The sequence below is a fragment of the Danio aesculapii genome, chromosome 7 (assembly GCF_903798145.1).
Source record: "Danio aesculapii chromosome 7, fDanAes4.1, whole genome shotgun sequence".
NCBI classification, from domain to species: Eukaryota; Metazoa; Chordata; class Actinopteri; order Cypriniformes; family Danionidae; genus Danio; species Danio aesculapii.
The window spans coordinates 23,235,813-23,259,157 of record NC_079441.1 but is presented as its reverse complement, the minus strand read 5'-3'; the positions used below and the strand labels follow the sequence as shown (position 1 = coordinate 23,259,157).

The following is a 23,345-nucleotide window of genomic DNA, read 5'->3' as shown; positions in this document are numbered from 1 at the left end:
ATTGCCTCTTTGAAATGTAACAGACTGCAGGCAGCCAACCAGGATTTAGCAGTGATCCAGAGTCTCCAAAGGGCTAATTTTTTGTATGCAGAACTACATCATTTGGCATCTACCTAACTATTAAAGAAACATCCAAGACGAATCATCTTTTTTAGCTCTTTTTCTGGGTCTTTCCCTCGCTCCATATCATTTATCTCTCCTTGTAATTACACCCTCCACAGACACAGACAGCCATGAGGATAGGATAATGTTCTCCCTGACAACATGCTGTCTGTGCCGGAATCTTTTTTAAGGTTTACTGGGAGTCCTTCTCACTTCAGCGCTGAACCTTAAATACCACCTTCTCCGGCAGCTCGGAGATACCCAGTTTAGCTGACACTGGTTCAGCTTAGTATGAAGCTCTAGACAGCTGATCAGACAAAATTGAGATTTTCAGAAATCTACAATGTAAATATTCTGGATTCCACACAGTTGATTTGTATTGGGACAACATGAAGGAATTAAGTTAGCTTATTAGTTTTTACAAATTTACATTAAGTTGATCCCAATAAATCTCAAGAATTGTGTTATTTCAGCTCATTTTAAATAAGTAGTTTGAACAAACAAACGTAATTTTTTGAGAGTGCATGGCAAATAATTCTGATCATTCACAAATCATAAAAATAAAGCTTCTTTATTTGGGTCTCTTGTGAAGACAAGACCTAAAACAGATCTAAATCAGTAAGGATTAAGCCAAAGGAAGGTTGTATAACTCTTTATTTTTATCCACAATCTAAGTTTCTCTAAGATTTCACTCCCAGAGGCATCTGACATTGTGTACCTCACACATAGGACATGCGTTAGGGCTTTCCCTACCGTAATACATCTAAAACAAGAATTGCCGTAAAACTCGTCAATGGCAGGAAAGCATTTTCTCTTGTTAACAACAGGGAAAGAGTTAAACAACATCATTTATCGATTTGACAAACATCATAATACTAATCATACATGTAAAGCACAAATGATGTCTTTCAATTCGATCATGTCCAGCGGCTGTCATTTATGAACCAATCTCCAACATTGGAAGCTGCTTGCTTTTCTGTCTATTCCACTGCTCTGTTTGTTAGATGTTTGCTTCCACTGTTTTGCAGTCTAAAGCATGTCAAACACACAAAACAGCCAATTAACACCATAGGATGTCTAATCTCATGCTTGTATTGACTTCACATGTAAATCACACATGCATCATCCGCGTCTGCTTACTGCAAAGGCTGCAAAACAACCCCCCCCCACTCTCCCTTCTATTTAATGTAATGATTGTGAGGGTGCAGGTGAGACGTCATTTTTCGAGAGACATTCAAATACATCACACAAGTCATTTAAAACAATTCACTGCAAACTGAAATAAATATAATTTGATTATATGGTTTGGAATTGGATGTTTTATGAGATTATTTACATTTATTAAATTATTTTGCGTTCAAATTGCAGGATCTTTTTGTTGATTTTGTGTTGGATTCAGCGATTGCAAAATCGCGAAAGTTTACACAAAAGTTCTTTTAAGGCAAGTCATTTCACTCTGCGGCCATCTTTGAAACACCTCTATATGCAGTATGCTCGGGCATTCTGTTTTGAATGGGGAAACATCAAATTCTCCAAAATTGCTTGCCAAGCTTACAACTTAAATTTCATATTAGGAACCACCAATAATATTAAACAACTGTCTCTTAAGTTTAAATTCTGAATGATCGAATTGCGCAAAATTGGCAGAAACTCATATCTGGTCTGAGCCCCTCCCCCAGAGAATTGTCAGTCTATAGTGATCGATAATTGGCTCCTGTTCTAGTAGGCGGGGCTTCATTCGCCATATTGACTGCTACACTTTTCCCCCATTCAAAACTATACGAGTGACATGTCTTGTGTATTCTATAGTCTTTAGTTTAAAGTCCATGTGAATTCAAAAATTACAATGCTTTGCAAGCTCACAATGTTATTCTTAAGGTAAGTATAGTTCATCCATGACAGTTAACCCACTGAAAAAAATGTTTTTGTAATCTTATATGAATGTCTGACTATTTGCGTTCACCTTTGGAGTGGCACTCCTTCTGTTTTTTTCAATCTGATCAATTGCATAGTACTATCCCCTTACCGTTAGTTTGCTGGAGGGTATAATGCTCAAAATAAAGCACCACCCCCTACTCAATATTCCAATTTAGTTGGAAGTACATCAACATACTGAAATAAAGTCTCAGCAACTTCCAGTTTACATGGATTTTAATCACTGACCCTTCTTTAAAAGGACCATGGTAACCTTATGAACATAGATGCCATAGCAGCTGTAAAGCATGCCTTCTTGTTTGGCTTAAAAACCACACAAGCACACTTCAGCACAATCCAGTGTGTCTTTAAAGAAGCAGTCAGAGGTTGGGTCGTGATTGCTGTGTTGCTATGGAGATCTGTTGTTCTTCCTCATGCTGTCTTTTGTTTTCTTTACCTTTCTTAAGGACGGCTACCTTCCCTCTCTTTCTCTCCATTTCCCCTTACTTACTTTTCTTCATCCCCTCTTTCATGCTTGCTGTGGTGAAAGTGAAATTGGGCGTAATATTCAAAGTACAGAGAGTGAAGCCAATCTCTGCCTAGAAAAAGAGACTCTTTTTAACACACACACACACAGATGCGGTCACACAGATACACGCCCAGAAAGTGACAGTCACGATGAAGAACTATAAATACTGCACCACCTACACCATCTATCCCTCTCTTTCACAAACACACACACACAGGCATACATCATACATATATACAAAAATAAATAAAATAAAACAGACATGGATGAAATGGCCACAATTAAAATCCATAAAAACGCATTTAAAAAAAAAAAATAATAATAATAATTGAATTTCATTTCATGCTGACATGTGATTCATTAAATGAACCAATTCACAAGAGTCATTCATTTGTGAATCATTCTACTACACTAGTCATGCTGTATGTTTGGTGATGCATGCAGAAGGCAACAATTACATAATAAAAAAAACTGCTCTGACCTGTTTTCTACTTTCAGAAAAAGATGGAAGGAAAAGGAAGCAAAAACAGAAAGGAAACAAAGAGAATGGATAAAAGGAAGAACAAAATGTTCACACACACACATACATACACACAATACCTGACAAAAGTCTCGTCTTTGATTCCAGTTGTAAGAGCAACAAATAATAACTTGACTTCTAGTTGATCATTTGGAAAAGTGGCAGAAGGTGGATTATTCTGATGAATCATCTGTTGAACTGAATCACAATCATCACAAATACTGCAGAAGACCTATTGGAACCCGCATGGACCCAAGATTCTCAAAGAAATCAGTCAAGTTTGGTGAAGGAAAAATCCTGGTTTGGGGTTACATTCAGTAAGAGGCGTGGAAGAGCTCTGCAGAGTGGATGGCAACATCAACAACCTGAGGTATTAAGACCACAGGAGAGGGCAAATTCTTCAGCAGGATAGCGCTCCTTCACATACTTCAGCCTTCACATCAAAGTTCCGGAAAGCAAAGGTCAAGGTGCTCCAGGATTGGCCCAATCACTAGATATGAATATTATTGTGCATGTCTGGGGTAAGATGGAGGAGGAGACATTAAAGATGAATCAAAAAAATCTTGATAAACTCTGGGAGTCCTGCAAGAACGCTTTCTTTGCCATTCCAGATGACTTTATTAATAAGTTATTTGAGTCATTGCAGAGATGTATGGATGCAGTCCTCCAAGCTCATGGGAGTCACACACAATATTAATTCTTTTTCCACTGCACCAAGACTTTATATTCTATACTGTACATTATTTCTGTTACGTGACAAGACTTTTGACTAAGCAAAGTCAGACCTTACTGTCATAATCAAATAATCAAAAATCAAGGCATGATCATGTTTTATTTTGCTAAAATAAGCGTAATCTAGAGGCCTTTGCCTTTCAAATGAGCTACTTCTGATACCAAATGATCAATTAGAAGTCAAGTTGTTAATTGTTGTTCCTAAAACTTGGAACATTTAAACATTTAGTTTTAGGTCAACTCAAAAAAATCTAATAAAATCAAAAAGATTAAAAGTAAATCAGTAATAATAAGCTATTAACATATATTATTTTTTAAAATGATTTTTATATTTTAAAATAACAACACAGCACCATTCAGTTTGTCACCAGCATGAAATTTGCATTTTACTGTGCATATTTTCCATCGTTTATGTTTTTCAATGTAAACATGCACTTGACAGAAGTGTTTGATCATTGTGCTCATGTATTTTATCCTTTGTGGATTTTCATGCATGAAACAGCATTCTAAAAACAGTGCTCAAGTTAAAAGTTCAACTCGCCTCTCATAATCTTTTTTGTCCCCTTCCACTGCTGGCGCCTTTTTTTCCTTTCAGAGCTTCACACGTGAGTGTTAATCAGGTGTGCAGTCATGCAGTCATTGTTTTTGTTATCACTGGCATACCTTCATCGTGTTACTCAAGCAGTAGCGTTAGCTTGCATTTTTATTACTCAAATCCACAATTTTTCCGTTAAAAAAAATAAAATTGTAGCAAAATATTACACTCAAATGAGTTGATAAAACACAAAAGCAGCACTAGAAGGAGCTAAAGATATAAAGAGATAAAAAACTAAAGCATTTTTGGTATGATAATTTACCATTTGCGCATTTCTACTTAACCTGGTCAGATGAAGCGTGCAAAAGAAGACAAAGGATGATAAAATGATAAATAGTGGACCGGGCCTGCCCTACAGGTAAAGCATGTGGCTGTAAATCCCACACTGCCTCTATTTAAATCTAGTCTGGAGGCAACAGAGAGCAGATGGAGTGTCTCTCTCGCTCTTCCTCTTCTTCATCACACCTCTCCCCTCACTTTTCCAGCTCATCCTATGTCAGGAAACTGTCAACAGTGAATAAATAATCCTGATATTAATATGCACTCCCTCACTGAGCAGCGACTCTATTGGGATATAAAGCTCCTTTGGGTGGCTGGCTCTTTCTGGAGCACTGCGGGGTGTGGCGTGTGCCCTTCTGCCTGCTTGGGGTGTAGATATCCAACACCTCTAGTTTACCTGAATGGGATAGCTCATATTAAAAGTAAACATTCTAAATCCTTTACTCACCATATACTTGCTCCAAACCTGAGTTTCTTTGTATCGCCTCAGAAATGTATCGCTTTTACATTTCCCTGGTGATGCATCAGCTTTATCACATGACCGTGACTGCGTCCGAAATCGCCTAGTTGAGTAGGTAGTACTACACTGAATTTGCATTTACTACACGACCATTTGAACTGTATGTTCTATATAGTATGAATGGAAATAGTGCATACTACATCCGCCATTTGTCATCATCACATGACCTACCCCTCCCTGGGAGCAGTGTTTCCCAACCCTGTTCCTGGAAGCACACCAACAAAACATATTTTGGATGTCTCCCCAATCTCACCCATTCACTTCAGGTTTTGGAGTCTCTTCTAATGTTCTGGTGAGTTGATTCAGGTGTGTTGGATTAGGGAGAGCTTGAAAATGTGTACTGTTGGTGTGCCTTCAGGAACAGGGTTGGGAAACACTGCTGTAGAGCATTTAGTTATACACAACGTCATAAGATGTTAATATTAAGTTAGATTTAGGTTGTGATGTCAGGTGACCAAAATTCAATGTCTAGCCAGCGTCTAAGGACAACGTTATTTTAATGTCCAATAATGACGTCAAATGACGTTAATATTTGGTTGACTTTAGGTTGTTTTAGAAAGTGACCCAAATTTAACGTCTTAAACCAACGTCATATTGATGTCAAATACTGACATTTATTTATCAGAATCCAACGTCTGATAGATGTCATAGTGGTAACGTCAACACAACGTCAAACTGTAACATCGTTAGACCTTGATAATTGGTTGATTTTAGGTTGAACATTGGACATTGGGTTCTGACGTCAAACATATTCTCATTTCCAAACAAAATGCAATGTCCCATGACGTTGGGGTTCAACGTCAATCTGATGTCATGTTGACGTCTTGTACCTGCTGGGTGTTTAAGGCTATTCCAGTCATCATACAGTAAACATCCGTCATCTTCCCGTCAGTGACATGCATCTAAACAGTCTCTGGGTAATTGTGTGTAAAGATTTTGAACATCGTCTTGGACACTTTTAACGCTTTCAAACAGTTTGCTGTAATTATAAAATCGCTCATCTCTTCAGGTAGTTCATTATGATGCGATTTACCTTCTATGTACAAATACCGCACGAAAAATGTTCTCAATGAAAAGTAAAAGTACACATTTTTAAAACTACTTAGTAAATTGCAATTCCTGATAAAAACTACTCAATTACAGTAATTAGAGTGTTTGTAATTTGTTACTTTACACCACTCCTTATAATTTATAGTGTTTGATGTTTTTAACTATTGTTTTTACTTTGTTTATCATGTTATATAGTAGTATTATTATTAGTCAAATATTGATTAGAGTGTGTGTTTTATTTATTTCAGGGAATTGTGCTGCAATACCCTGTCTTGTCAAAATTTTAAATAAACTTAACTAAATACAGCATGGAAAAATGAGAATTTGCACGCAGCCCGAAATTTTATCGTATTTTGTTTCTTTTTTCTATTTCCTGCAAATAATTGCAAGCTTCCAAATTATATTGTGAAAGTTCAGATATTCCGATTCTCAAATATGTGCGAGAACATGCATTTCGCCAATTAACAGCTTAAAAATGATCGTGTTGTTTCATCCATGAGCAGTAATGGGCACCACCATGTTAGCCAGTGCTCAAGTGGAGAGCTGCTGGATTTATAACATGTCAATTCATCAACTTTTCCTGGAATACATGAAAGTAAGTGGCTGTTTAACCGGGAGAAGAATAGAGGAAATGTTCTAGTAACTTAAACATCGTCTTTATGATGTAAACAAAGGCCAAATCACACCGCACACACAAAAACACTGTGGTTAAACTTGTAAAAAGAAATGTAGTTAAGAATAGGACCAGGATTCCCATAATCAGATAATGAGATGCCTATAGGGTCCCTCCCCTAAAAACAACACTGCCATCAAACAGTCACGCATGAATTCTCCATATGAATTGAATGCATTAATTAAAACTAAAACAGGCTCTGAGGTATTAATAAATCAGTTCACAAAAAACAAGCATTAACACTGTGTGTCTGTTCACTATACACACACACACACACACACACACACACACTTAAATGACGTCAAGCTCCTGAAATCAGAGAGAAGGCCTCGGCACTCCCTTCAGTCAACTTCACACCCAGAGCAACTGGAAAGGCCTGTTTACACACACAGCATTTTAGACTCTGGACTTGATCTCAACACACTGACTTCATGCTCGGCATTGTAAAAAATGCAAAGCCGTGTGTAAATGTGAGCCCTGTTTGAGTTGCTGAAGGTCAGGGAGCTAAAGAGGGTTTACAGTCCTGTGTTCACAGTCTCGTATTAAGCTTGTACTTCAGCAGGCCAACATCACGTTCCCAAACACATCCATACTCTGCGCTTTCTGACAGTATTCAAATTCTCAAAAAAATACTTTCATTTGTTTGGGTGTGGCGCTTTCACAGAAATGTCAATGGAAAAGTTAATCTCAGCTCAAAGGATTAGATAATCACCATCTTTGAATATTTCCTTGCCACTCTTTCGCTACTACCTTTACCTAGCTACCATAATAAATAGAACACACATACATGTAGATATGAAAGACTATATATGCTTATCTTCAATACGGTCTCGAACACCATCCAAATATTTACAAGCTAAGAGATTTCAAGTTGTATACAAGTCACTGGAATGCACTGCATAAAAGTCGATTTGTAGGAATGCGTTATCCAATTGATCAATACAATTATCAGAGCTCAAGCCTATAGCCGTCCACACAACGAAGCAGTCAATTCACAAATAACTGACGCAAAATAATCATAAATACCACATTCATGTTCTGAATTACACATTACTGAAACAAACTGCCTAAACACAGGCTGTGGCAAGGACAGGTATGTTGTTAACACCCATTTGACTGATTTATTACATGAGCAACTGAATTGACTAACCTGTTGCACACTAACTGAACACAAGCAAAGGTTACGCTGGAACGAAGCCTGCAAACGAGGCTGTGATTTTGTGTCTTTATGCACTTACAAGATTTCTGTGACTTGATGAGGTTTGTTTGATTGGCGTGAACGCTCCACCACATCAAAAGACTGTGTGACTCCATGTTAGAAGGCAGCTCTGCGTAATGTGAAGCCTGTTTTTTTTGCTTTGAAACGAACGCAGACAGGAAGTGAATCACTACTGATCATCTATGTTTTATGGGGCTGCAAATTATTACTGAATACAAGTCAGTGTCAAATCTCTATGAGGCTAAGCAGCAAATTAAATATTTATTAGAAATATGGCCAAAATTCCTTTTATACAAATCAGCTTGCTCTGTGACAAATATGGTCATACCTAGGGATGCATTCAAATGAAAATTCTGGGCCAATGATGGGTAAAAAACTATTTTTTCAATTTATCCTAACACAAACTGATTAAGGGTGCTTTCATACTTGAGCTTTCATACTATGAGCATTTATTTTACCCCAGTATTTTCAATGGAGTTTCTGCGCTGATCCTGATGGCTTGTGCGTGTAAACGGCTTTAGATCTTGTTTTATGCTTTAACAGCTAAATGAATGCTTAAGTCTATTTAACTGAATGTATTTAAATTACATTACAACATCGATGCTGTAAAAGGAACTGTATAAAATTGAAAAGTCACATTAACCGTTCACTGGAAGTTTATCGGTATGGGAAGAAACACTAGCTGTGCATATTTTCTATTGCCTGGTCCGAACCCAAGTTCGATTGTCCTCCCTTGTCTCCTTCTCAGCTGGTTTGTGTTCACAGTGACTACGTTTACATGGACATCAGTAATCAAATTATTTGCCTTAATCTAATTAAGACAATAATAAGACTAAGGTGTTTACATGAGTTGCTTTTTGAATGTTTCTTTCATGATCCCGTTTTACATGTTATAGCACATAAATAGATTAACGTCATTGCGTCACCGTGCTATACGCATTTCCTCTGGAGTTTCATGTAATTTTGGGTGTTTCATTATTAATTTGTCGACTTTAACTGCGGATTGGCACTTTCACTTTCATTTGGGCGTGCCCCCTGTGACAAACGAGATATTGGATGCAACTATTAACTGCTGGAAGAATGTTGTTTAAATGGAAGTTCTTATCGCACGCTGAATCGAAGAAAAAAACCTCTGCATTTCACAATGCAGTGAAAAAAAAAAGTGTTTACATGTCTGTACTGCACTTCAATAATGCGACTAAAATCGGCATACTCCACGTCTTAATTCGATTTCTCTATAGTTTGATTATGACCTTAATCTGATTAAATTAATCAAAAATCACTGTTTACATGGTAGACTCTTAATCAGAGTATTGTCTTAATCGCATTAAAATTGAATTATTGGTGTCCATGTACATGTAGTCAGTGTCTTTTTCCCTCTGAACCTTCCTACACTTCCGTCATCAAGCTGCTGTTGTGCATACAGTTGTTGCTAGGTGACATGATACTGGAATTCGGTACCAATCGATACTGAAATTTTTAAAAGCGTCCATTTCCTGCTAACATTTAAACAGAAATGACTGCAGATGTGTCTCATTTCAGAGGCTGCATCCTCTGAAGGATGTAATCGAAGTGTGCTACATCATTGCAGCGCAACAAGGCTGTCTCATTTCAAAAAAATTCTAAGGCTCCTTCAAACGCTTTGCCTTTAGATCACTTAAAATAAGTTTTGTCCAATAAGGACACTGAAGTAGGGCTGCAAAATTAATCGCAAAAAGGATCTCAAAAAGATCACGATCTCGAGTCGACCCTACACACGATCGTAATTCAGCTTTTCTACGATTCAGCCAATTATATTTTCAATGTCAGGAAAGAAGCAAGGCAGTCGCACAAGTCTTCACAGCAACATTGACACCTTCAAATGGTGTTAAAAGTGGCACATACTGTATTTATAAGGTATAATTCATCCAAAAAGGTCATTTCTGTCTTTATGTAATGATGTATACGGGGCCGCGAAATCACACGTGAGGTGACCGCCAGCTGTTTGTTTACTACCGAGAACGTGCACGCCCAATGATGCCTACTTTAGTGAACAGAACCTGCATAGGCTGTGAATAACAGGTAATAAGGTTGTAAATAACGTTCAGTTTGTAGCACAGAGCGATCGTTTGAGGGCCGTGTGGGAGGTTTGATTTGCATGTATGTGTTTTTTCTCACAGTGACAGCAGCCATGAGCCGCACTCGGAAATGAAAGTGAAACCTGTGAGCACATCATTTAAATGATCATATCGCATTTTACGTTCTAATTACGACAAGCATTTGATATGTTTTTTTTTTCTTTCATAGCGAACACATAAGTCTCACATAATATTGTGCATGAAATAAATGTTTACTGTGTCAGTATAACAACCCTAGCCTATATATAATGTTAAATATATTGCAAGAAGGAGTCTGATAATAACAAAATTAGAATTTTACCAGTTAAAACAAATGGTCTAATAATGTTGTTAACGACAGATGACAAACACATGTCTTAAACATAATAAATCAACTTCAGAATTATGAATAGGGATATTCTGATGTCATCATTTTACTGTGAATTAACAAACAGGACATATTGAAAGTCTGTTCAAGTCCACCATAATGACAATACAAAATTCAGCATTTTAAGCAACAGTAGAGCTACGCATAGGCCTAATTTTCTTATTGTTGTTTTACCATGTTTGAGAATTAACAATAATAATATGATAATTGTATTAACCTTTATTTTACATTTACAGAATCGTGAGAAAATCGTGGTCTGGATTTTAAGCAAAAAAAAGAAAAAAATCGTGATTCACATTTTTGCCAGAATCGTGCAGCCCTACACTGAAGTGTTTTGAAGTCATGTCAATCAGCTGGTTTGTCTATAAATTAACATACGAGCGATCCGCTGATGAATCGCGGCTTAAAATCGTTCGTTAAAACAGCTCAAATATTAGCGAGAAATGGACATTTTTAAAATTTCAGCATCGATTGGTTCCGAATTCCATTATCATGAAAACCCTAGTATGCACATCGCAGTCATTCTGCTTTTACTGAATCTTTGGTTGTGGTAACATACAGAGAGCCACTTGCGTCTATCTGCCGCAGAAATATTTCAAATGTTCAGAACATAACACACTGTCCGCAGAAGTTGTTTTTGGAGGAGACAAGCAGATATTATTACTGTTTGCACTGGGTCACTCTCGCTTGCCACCAAGGTACAGTACATGATACACAGACATACCAGTGGTGTAGTCGGGGCTATATGCACGTATACTCAGTATGCCTACTTTTTTCCACTAGCTGCTTGGGTATTACGACTTCTGAGGATCAATACTTGCGTATACCCTCAGTATACTCACTTGTTTTGCTGATTAGAGTTCCCTAATTTACTTGTATTCGCATCATCTTTAACTGGATACCAAATGGGTTTTTTTTAACTCTCATCTTAATTTGTTGCAATTGGTGCATTTTTGTTTATATTATGCACCATTCACGCCCCTTGATGACCACAGCAGCTGTGATAAAATTTCGTGAGTTTTTCTAAATCAACTGAATAATATCTCGCTGAAACACTCAGGTAAAATTATAATACAGCATGGGCGGGTTGGGTGGGTAATAGTACACCACCTTTTTTTTAGGACTACACCACTGAGACATACACACACGAATTAACGTTATGAAAACAAGGTTTTGTACAGTTGGCTGTTCAATTCCATTATTGGGTACAACTGCATTCATGTCAGAAGTGAACTGGACCAGAGTTAGCGCAACCCGTACTCAGAAGACATCGTTCACATTAGCTAAACGTACCGACGTCTGACGTCAAACGAATGCAGACCAAAAGTGCTAGTGTGAAAGCACCCCAAGTAAGCCTAATTATTTTTGCATATTTAAGTGGATTGAACATAAAACAATTAAGTAGATTCTCAAAAAAAAAAAAAAATCAAGAATTCAGCTCATTTTAAATAAATAGTTTGAACAAGCAGCTAATTTTTTTGAGTATGCTTTGTAATTGTTATCTTATTATATACTCTAGTTATTCGATAAGTCGATTTAACTGAATAATTTAATTATAATGATTTTAAAATACACAAGCCAATAAAATAACCACATTTTATTCACAGTAACATTTATTGACATTGAACGAATCGAGACATCATTTTAGTAGCGTTGCCATGACAGCACAGTAGTGCTACTGCAAACAGTAAGTATACTATATAGAAATATCCTGTCTACACATTATTTGGGTGGCATTTGCTTTTCCGGTGAGCATGTGCACTCAAAAGAGCCTCAAGGGAGCCAAATTACAAGCACATCATCAAACACATTATGCAGTCCTACCAGAACTACCAATCTCACTAACAATTCGGCAGTGACCACAATAATCACTAATATTTGGTGCTTTGGGAGCTTTCAAGCTTCCTTGGTTGGTGACAGGCTGAAAACTACAAATCATGACGCTTCTAAATTAAAAACATTGCTTATAGTGCAAAATGGTTACATCAGTACTTCAAAAGCATTTCATTTCCTCATCTCACTATACAAACGAATTACGATGCATCTGAGAAAACATTGTAAGGTGCTCTAATGTGGCCAACCCACTTTATTGTGGCTCTTCCTTGTACCCATAAAAGGCCGACAGTACCTGAATGGGAGCCATTTCCACAGAGTTGATTACATGCTGAAGTTCAGTCTAGTAATTTATCAGTAATGACAGTGAGTCTAACGTAATGCTGTCCATCCCTTCAGATTTAACCACACCTAATCCCACTCTGAGAACATGTGGATGCAGTTTGCAATCTTTACATGGGTTGACTTAAGTTAAAACAAATCTTTGTTTCCCAAAATGTACATCTCAACCAGATATCAACCATAAAAAGACAAAACTGTACCCATTATTTATACCTTCAAAACATCTTTATCACCTGCTACTTCTTTTTATTCAATACTTCCATATATAAAACATTAATAAATCTGGAATGAAGTCAAATCAAATAAGGAAAATTATGTTTGTATATCGATCGCACAGCAAAAAAAATTTATTTCTATTTCAAAGCAGTATACTCTATTCAAATGCATGTCTAATGATATAATATAGACGTAAATGTAATATAAAGCTGCTAAAGCGACGTGATGATTCCATCTCAAAGAAGCATTTGCGCATCTCAGTGAGTTGTAAATCCAGGAATTACTGTAACCTGTCGCTTGCCAGTCATCCTTAAAAGATGACACGATGATGGATTGTTTATATCCAGTCATCTCAAAAGATTACATACCTGCACTGCTATCGAGTGCTCACAGATCAGCTTCAACTGACTGGATAATATCAGGATGTACTTTCACATACAGGACAAAACTGCTGGCATTTAAAAAAAAAAAGTTTTTATTCCGGTGAAATGATCTGCCTAGTGGAGCGAGTAGCGCTAATGGAGTAAATCACTGCAGTGGAAAACTGTGAGTCTTTGAGACTGATCAGGGTCAACGGACCCAACAGAGATCTGTGGTACTATGGAGGATGTCCAAACAAAGCACACCAGACTCAACAGCACTGAACACTGAAGACTTGACCTGTAAAATGAGGCAGGTGGACAGACATTTCTAAAAGCCCACAAAAGCTAGTGGCAAGCACAAAAAGATGACAGTCAGATAGAATTTCGACAGGATAAAGAATTAGAATCAATGTATTTAAAGAGTTAGTTCACCCCCAAAAAAGTAATTGCCATCAATAATCATTATTTTTCATTGCAATGCCCAAAAGCTACCAAAACACCTAATCGACAGCACCAGAAAACTTTAAAGGTACCCTGAAGTGCATTGAAACATGCAGCATTATCCACTTGTTAAGTTGGAGGTCACGCAAAGTGGCGTCTAGGTACAAGAGACTCAACAAATGAAAATAATAAACGTTAATAAAGCAATATAATACTTTCGAAAATCCCAATCACAATATATACATCCATGCCTAATATCCAATGGCCAGGAAGTGGTTAATTTTTTATAAATTGTTAAAATATTGGTGTCTGTGATGCATCAAGTCAAGAGACTGTTAGGTACACCATGAGTTTGTATAAAATTCACTTTAATGTGTGATATGACTAAAAAGTGGTCATAAACTTAAATTTTCTCAATTCAAATGAGTAGCGGCTTGGACCCCGACACAGTATTCCATACACAGATACATTGCGTTGACAATTTTTTACTGAAACAGGAATATATAAAAATATTGAAAAGCTTTTCCCGCTCCTTTTTAAATAGCTAATAGCATTTTGTTTACATCACAAACCAGAGCATTTCAGCTCACTAAAGCTCACATATTTAATGTGCATTTATGTAGCACACTTTGTGTAATACACCCAAAGTACTTTACAATTGTCTGAGATGATCTCTTCAGCTTCCATATGAAAGCTTAAGACAGCCAGTGTAATAATTATGCAGTCTGTGGTCTAACCTTAATTCTCTCCATATTGAAATACAGCATTCTGAGTAGAATTCAAAGTTACTCTTTGAATGAGATTCGATCTGTGCTAATGTGTCTTTTTCGTTGCTTTAAAGCATACTAGCTTATAGCCAACCCTAAAGTCTCTGTGAAATCAAAATTTACAATGTGTTTTTTGCTAGTGGACATTGTTATTCTTTAGGTAAACAATTAATATGCACAAATTAATCCAATCAAAACGTTTTTTGGCAATCTTCAAAGTCTAACTTGCTTCTGCGTTTTGGAGTCTCTATGTTGATGTCAGATTGATGCTTCAACCCCAATATTCCTAGCCACGCCCTTCTTACCATTAGTTTGAATGATGTGCAAAAAGAAAGCCCCACCCCCTACTCAATATTCTGTATCAGTATGAAGTACATCAGCATACTCAAATAAAAGTCTCAGCAGCTTCCAGTTCATGCAGATTTAAAGGCTAACAAATTCATAAAAGTCAAAAAGGCAATCTTGAATTCAAGGAGACTTTAAAATCAAAATGAAATGAAATGATCATAAACAACATGGCATATTTTCATAGCATATCAGAGTTGGTGTTGCATATATGGTTTAATGCAAAATGTGATTTTGGAATCAGTCATGGTAGACAACTGAAACAATGCTGGTACCCACTTTTTTGCAGGTCTTTCATATAAGATATGGAACCCAAAGGTCAACCTGACCCTTAAAAGGATAGTTCACCCAAAATGAAAATTCTGTCAGCATTTACTCACGATTTACTTGTTTCCAATCTTTCTAAGTTTCGTTCTTATCGTAAACAGTAAATAAGATATTCTAAAAAATGTTTGATCATTGACTTCCATGGAAATATTTTTTTCCTATATGGAATGTCAATGGTTTTCAGATTTCTTCAAAATGTCTTATTTTGTGTTAAACGAGACTAATAAAGGTTTGAAACCACTTGAGAGTGAGTAAATAGTGAGTACATTTTTATTTTTGGGTGAACTATCCCTTTAAGAGTGGCATTTCTCAAATCTCGCACTGAATTATTATTTTTTTTTCTAACTAACATCTAAACCTTTTAGTTGTCAAACAAGACATTTGCATCGGTCAATTATTTGTTTTTTTTAATTTAGCTATTAATATTGTCAAATTTAGTTCTGTTTGGCTGATAAGTCCCAAGTGTGTCAGATGTTTTATTTTTACATCGCTGAAAATGCCAGTGTAGAAACACAAACACACAGGAGCTCCCATTCTGTCTCTTCATTAGTTGAAGCTGTGTTCAAAGCATTTTTTAAGTGAGATTTCATATACTGTACATCACCCATATATTTTCAGCCACCCTGTTTTCTAAAACATTGGACAATAACCTACATTAAATGAATAATAAATCACAACAAATGCCTAAAATAAAGCTTACATAGCTATATGGTTTTTCTCAGCCTAGGAGACGTCAGTTGGGACATAAGATACATTATATTTTATTAATCATAAATACGTTCTTCATTGAGTCTAATACAAAATTTCTGTATTATTAAGCAATATGCTTTATGACTGACAATACATTTAGTATATTCTGTATTTTAGTAGATAATCATCAATGCATTATATTTCAAAGATTTCAACAATTCTCATTGGAACCAAATACAGGATAATTTGATCTCTATTATTAAAAATGAAGTGATTTAAAAGAATGATGTAAGAGAAACGATTAAGATGTCTAAAGATATAGGTGACAAGTTATTTTTTCTGCTTGATCCATTTTATAATAATTTCATTGGACACTTTTTTCATTTATGTACTTCTCTGACATTATGTAGATACTTTTTCTTTTTTATACTTATTGGTTTCTGTATGCGTAAATATTCATACACGTGTGTATGCATATATATAATTTGTAATTTTTTACTTGGTTTTATGTTATCAACCATGCTATACACATTAAACCAAGTCAATGTTGAGGAATATTGTTATTACCATCCTTGATAACCATGTTTATTAAAAACACAATAAAGAAAAAAAACATTATATTTTATTTACCACAAATGTTCTTCATCAAGTCTGTCTACTTATGTAAATGTGTGTACATATATATTTATTCAGATTTTATATTAGTTTCAGTAATATTATTGAGTAAAATGCTTTATGACTGACAATACGGTTTATATATAGTATCTGTTTGCATGTTGTATCTGCATTTTAGTAGATATTTAAATACCTTATATTTTATTAACCATAAATACGTTCTTCATTGAGTCTATTTATGTAAATGTGTGTACATATTTATTCAGCTTTTATATTAATTTCAGTAATATTATTGAAGAATATGCTTTGACTGGCAATACAGTTTGTATATTGTATCCGTTTGTATATACTGTATCTGCATTTTAGTAGATAATCAAATAAATTATATTTTATTGACCATAAATACGTTCTTTATTGAGTCTATTTACTTATGTAAATGTGTGTAAATATATATTTATTTAGCTTTTATGTAAATTTCTGTAATATTATTGAATATGCCTTATGACTGGCAGTACAGTTTGTATATTGTATCTGTATTTTATTAGATAATCATCAATACATTATTTTATTAACCACAAATACATTCTTCATTGAGTCTATTTACTTATGTAAATGAGAGTTAATATATATTCATTCAGCTTTTATATTAATTTCAATAATATTATTAAGTATATTTTAAAGTAAAATATTCAGTATTTTATTAGATACTTTGTTCACCAAACATGTCGTTCTAATTGGATTTCTATTGTAAAACTTGAATAACATGTAAACATTTCTTCATTATTCATGTGTTACTACAGTCTAAAAATCATTACACATAAATCAGCAGATATTTTTACACAATTCAGCACCTAAACAGCAAAAAAAAAAAAGTTCTGTCTAGCCCTCGTAATATGACTATATAGTAATATGAGAAAACAGGGACAATAGTGATTTCATGTTGACTTTGTGGGCACCCACTTCAAAAACATCATCACACAGAGGTTAGAGGACAAGAAACAGGCGAAGACCCTTTTCTTTCACTCTAAATCTGTGTTTGTGGGTTCTGGGATTTCAGCGATCTTGTAACACAAGCCTGTGGTGTCAGGTCACAGTATCAGCAAGGTGACACACTGAGTTACTGAGGACAAGGAAACCCTGTGTTAACACTTATTGGGGTGGTGTGCCTTTCACACATGAAAGCCATAATGAGAGAGAACAGGTTGAACGGGCCTCAATTCAGGCTGAACATGAAGGCTTGTATTAAAAAATAAAAACACTGCAATCTTATGGCAAACATGGCGCAGCACTGTGAGTGACAGATTAAATTTCCAGAGATGCAAACATGGTGCAACTCAGAAGCATAAACACGTCGTTCCAAGTCTGACTTTTTTTTTTATGCAAAGCATTCTTCCATGAACCTGAGCAAACCAATGGCGGATAATGCAAAATAATAACACATTTTCATACCTCTCCTCCTACATAGCAGGCTGAATCTCACCCACGACCTCACTAGTATGATTAACAGCAGTGAATCATTCCTCACACTCTTCCTCTACTAAAACAGACACACTCTAAAGGAGATGTTAGAGATCTCGGAGAGGGCATCCGGAAAAAAAAGCTGGACAACGATATAAAGTCCTTGGCTTTTTATTAAGCCACTTAGAGGAAAAGGAACACGTTAGTGCTGCCTGTATTGTATGAAGCTCAGTCAGCATTAGTCACACTGGCATGAGTTATTAATGAGCACTGAATCTGTCCTCCTCCTCCTCCTCACTCAGAATGGCTCAATTTTCTGTCCTCTGGCATTCGCGTTGCAATCTGTGCCTTATCACATTGAGAGGGGTGAGGCTGGCTTTTCTTCGCTGCCTGTGGTCTTTGTGGTTCCCAGGTCAAACGCAGTACCTGTTGACTGCTTTTCCCCATTAAATAGCAGCTCTCGGCCCATTTCAACAGTCTGCCATTGCATTATTTAAAGAGATTATTAGTGTCTATATATTTTTAAAAATGATGAATTCTAATTACAATTCAGAATGTTTTGATTTTCAGCTGCTTTGGTTTATTTTTAAGCTTAACTACTAATTTTAAAACACATTAAGTCATCTTAAGGGTCGCTTGTTAGTTTTACTTTTACAGAAAATAAGCAAATGAAAAAAAACAGGGGGCAAATTAGGGCTGGGCGAAATGGCAAAAATGTCATCTCGATAACTGTTTTCCATATTGAACGATAGCGATATATATTTCGATACAAGTTGTTAATGCCTCCACAAAAATTTGAGGGTTCATTAAATGGCAAAACATAATTCTGCCCGATAAATTTTCAGTGGCAAAACTCGGTATATCTCTAATATTAACAAACTTTTAGATTCACATTGTTGCACATTTCTGCTGTGTGATTGGCTCTTAGATCAATATAGAGTAAAAAAGTCCAGAGCTTGTCTTTCTTATTGACACAAATTTTATAGTGGTTCGGTATAATATAATTTATCTGTCCAGTCTTAAGGCGAATTTAAATAAATGCAAGATGCCTTGGAAGTTTCCTTTTTTTAATTATTTAATTTAGTATCTGCAGAATAAAATAAATTAAAATAATAAATAAAAATAAACTACAAACTAAATCAGCCCAATCAATCTGAAAGAGACCTCCTTATCTCATCTGGTAAAATTGCTATATAGATATTGCTAAATTAATACTGACATAGAATGTTAAACTTCTGAAGTTTGGGGGTGACTCAAAAACAATGGTTTTTGGTTGGTTTAGCTTATATTACAGCTTAACTACTAATTTTAAAACACATTAAGTCATCTTAAGGGTCCCTTGTTAGTTTTACGTTTACAGAAAATAAGTAAACAGAAATATTTTGATAAAAACAGGGGGTGAATTAGGGCTGGGTGATAATTATTTTCCATATTGAACGATAACGATATATATTTTAACATAAGTTGTTAATGCTTCCAGATTTAAAAGTGTATCCCAACAAAGACTGAAGCCACAAAAATTAGAGGGTTCATTAAATGGCATAACATATTTCCAGTCAATAAATTGTCTGTGACAAATTTCGGTCCAGCTCTAATAAACACAATTTTGGATTCACATTGTTGCACATTTCTGATTTGTGATTGGCTCTTAGATCAATATAGAGTAAAAAAAGTCTAAAGCTTATCTTTGTTAGACACAAATTTTATCGTGATTCGATATAATATTGTTTATCGGCCCAGTCCTACGGCAAATTTAAATAAATGCAAGATGCCTTAGAAGTTTCCTTTTTTTAATTTAGTGTCTGCAGAATAAAAAAAAATTTAAAATAAATTACAAACTAAATCAGCCCAATCAATCTGAAAGAGAGCTTCTCATCTCATGTGGTAAAATTGCTATATAGATATTGCAAAATTAATACAGACATTGAGTGTTAAACTCCAGAAGTTTGTGGGTAACTTAGAAACATAATGGGTTTTAGTTGGTTTAGCTTATATTACAGCTTAACTACTAATTTTAAAACACATTAAGTCATCTTAAGTATCCCTTGTTAGTTTTATGTTTACAGAAAAGAAGTAAATGAAAGAAAAAAAATAGTGGGCGAATTTAAATAAATGCAAGGTTCCTTGGAAGTTTCTTTTTTTAATAAAATAAATAAATAAAAATAAACTACGAACTAAATCAGCCCAATCAATCTGAAAGAGAGCTTCTCATCTGGTCAAAGTGCTACATAGATATATTGTAGGTTTGGGGGTGACTCAAGAAAATATAACGATTTTTCTTGTTTTAGCTTATATGTTCTCATCTAAAAGGCACAGTTCACCCAAAGATTAAGTTTACTGTTCATTTACTCAGCCTCAGTGGTTCTGCATGATCCTGGAAAAAAAGCTAAACTGAAACAAAGACCATAGAATACACAAGACATGTCACTCGTATAGTTTTTAATGGGAAAGAGTGCAACGGTCAAAATGGCGAATAAAGCCCTGCCTACTAGTCCAGGAGCCAATCATCAATTGCTATAGACTGACATTTCTCTGGGGGAGAAGCTCAGACCAGACGTGTGCTTTTATGACAGCTTTTTGTAGTCAACAAGCACACTGGAAAGAGCACTTGAAAACAAGTCTTTTAATTTTGTAATCTGTAAGCAACGAACGCGAGGCACAGTCCGTCATGTCAAAAGCACATCATATGACAGCAGCAACTACTCAAACACCCACAAACTTGTAGAGTCACTGTCATTTCTGGAGGAGATTCACCATCAAGACCATGTTGTGAATTACTTCTGAAGACCAGTGCGATCAGACGATCATTATCCAGAGGATGATAATATGTAGAATGGTCATAAATGAGGTTGGTGTTGTGATCTCGTTCCCTTTGAGAGTGCCTTCACATTGGCTTGGGCAATCTGAAAATATGCCAGTTTTGTTTGATTTGGATGTTTAAAAAAAACGAAACTTATGAGACAGTCGTTTCATTTGATTGATGATTCAAAATATGTAATGTAATCGTAAGCTTGACAAATAGTTTTGGAGAATTTGATGTTTCCCCATTTAGACTATGCCCGGGCATACTGCCCAAGAGGGGTTTCAAATATGGCCGCCAAGTGAAATGACTTGTGTTAAAAGGTACTTTGACTGAAATAAGTCATTTTTCTGCCATATCAAAATAAAACACAATTTACCAGATTAGATGAAAAGCTACCTTTAAAAAAAATGTAGATTAATTGGGTTGATTTTAAAAGGCACTGCACCTGCATAAAATAACAATCATAAATACATAAAATAGAGTGAAGACACAAAAGCTCTGAGAGCTTCAAAAAAGAGAGATACATAATTAATTCCCATAGCTACTAAATGCATGCTGAGGTCTTATAAAGTGAAATGATTGGTCTGTACTAGAAAGCTGTACATTATTTACAGTATTACCTTTAATCCACAGCCCCAGGAAACGGTCCTAAGCTTCTTAATGCATATTAACTCAAGAATGGGAATCTTTATTTACAGCACACACATACATAAATATAAATATATATAGGTTGCGGCATCCGGAATATGCACAAGATAAATTTACTGAACACAAGACATGTATCCTCCCGTTTTTAACAAACATCAGTTTACATGTAAGTTCAGCTCCAGTTTTGTATACACACGTCATTACGCAACAGGAAGCTTGTGCTACTGACAGTCATGAATGCTCTCAGGACCATTGCCTGAAGCTATGCATTAAAGGTAATAATGTTGTAAACAACTTTCAAGTTCTTGCAAAGACCAGTTTTTCACTTCATGAGACAATACATTGTCAAGAGCCTCAGGCATCCATGCTGTTTTGCCAGTATCTTTTGTTTTTGTCCTTTAAAAATGCTGATAGCTGTTGATGAGACCAATAACTTACCCACAGTTTCAGTTAAGTCTTACTTAATGTTTTACTTTAACAAAAGGTCACCTACATTATAGGTGTGAGAAATATCCCTTTAAAACATTTTGAAGTCATCTTGAGGCCCCATTGGAATTTTATTGGGGGGCCTTGCTAAATTAATTTTATTGACAGACAGTTACTAAATTCCAAACATAAAGGATTTTCAGTCTATTCAAATGGACAAAACGACAATGTAGTTAAATCAGCCATTATGTTTTCAATATCTACAATGAGGAACCTTGAAACGCTTATCAATTAACAGTTAGGGGAAGTCATGTTGTGTCAGGGACACTATTTCTGAACTTATTTTTTTCTTCTTCAGCTCACCTAACAGTCTAACTTTGTATTACATGCTTGAGGGAAACAAGGTTGAACAGAAAAGCAAGAATGACGTCATCCGCAGAAACAAACACACGCGTTCATTTCGGAGCAGGTAGTGTAAAGACATGTCTCACCTGGCTGGATGAATTCTCTATAACACCTACTCCTTGAGGCCGGGTTGACATTTTCGCCCAGAGATTCTCAAAAACAGGGCCAAGGGGAGAAAAGTGACTGGAAAATCGTTTTCAGTGGTTGACAAGCATTTATAAGCTTGCCGTTAGAGGCTATGCGTCTGTTCTAACAGAAATAATCAGTGTTGCTAGCTAGCCTGAACTAGCCACGCAGACGGAGATCAACAAGTTGAAGCCCAACATCAGTCCATATGTGGAGGAAAAAAAACTTGTGTTAAAGTCTCCGGCTGAAAATAAACATATGGTCCTTAATGAGGATTTATGAGGGATTTTCAGTCTTCTTGGAGGGACTAACATGGACCCAGCATTTAATGTTGCTTTCCAAATGATTCGGCTGGAGTTTAAAACAATTCAATTATTCCCATAAAATGACAGCCACGGGAAACGAGGACACGAAGAAAAAGGTTTCTTCACGAGCGATGTGAAGTGTGTCTGGCCCAACACAGAATAACACAAATAAAACTGAGTAAAATCACAAGTATATCGACCTTCAAAAACAATAAGTGTCAACAAAAGGTGGAGAGATGGCTTCACCGTCACTTTGAGACGAACCGACTGAGCGCGGATTTGAAGAAAAACAACGGAGATTATAAAGCACTGGCACACCTGAAAATGGGTTTCAAAAATGATCAATCCTGAAATACCCTCATGATCCACGAAACCGTCTTCCGCCACTCACGGGGTCCCGGTGACCGACGGCTATTGAATGAAAGAAAACGGCCGAGGGCTCGCGTCCAGAAAGAAACATTCACAGTCACGTAGTAAAATCCATAATTGGCTTCGGTGAAACGGGCTTCAGTGGAGGCGGATCGGTGTCGTACTGCGGCCGAGCTGTTCAAACGCTCGTGCCTGATACCGGAACAAGCGCGAGAGGCAACATGGCCGATCTCCGGAGCGAGCGAAGGGG

General features: G+C 36.0%; 1 protein-coding gene across 8 annotated transcripts in view; it reads right to left on the bottom strand.

The window, feature by feature from the left end:
* Nucleotides 1–23,341, bottom strand: part of mark2b (MAP/microtubule affinity-regulating kinase 2b) — a 97,802-nt gene extending 74,461 nt beyond the window's left edge. For all 8 annotated transcript variants that reach the window (XM_056461327.1, XM_056461328.1, XM_056461333.1 and 5 more), the window contains exon 1: nt 22,382–23,341. In XM_056461327.1, the coding sequence (XP_056317302.1) occupies nt 22,382–22,432 (51 nt within the window). In that variant the 5' untranslated portion in view covers nt 22,433–23,341. The remainder of the gene's footprint in view (nt 1–22,381) is intronic.
* Between the last annotated feature and the right edge of the window lie 4 nt (nt 23,342–23,345).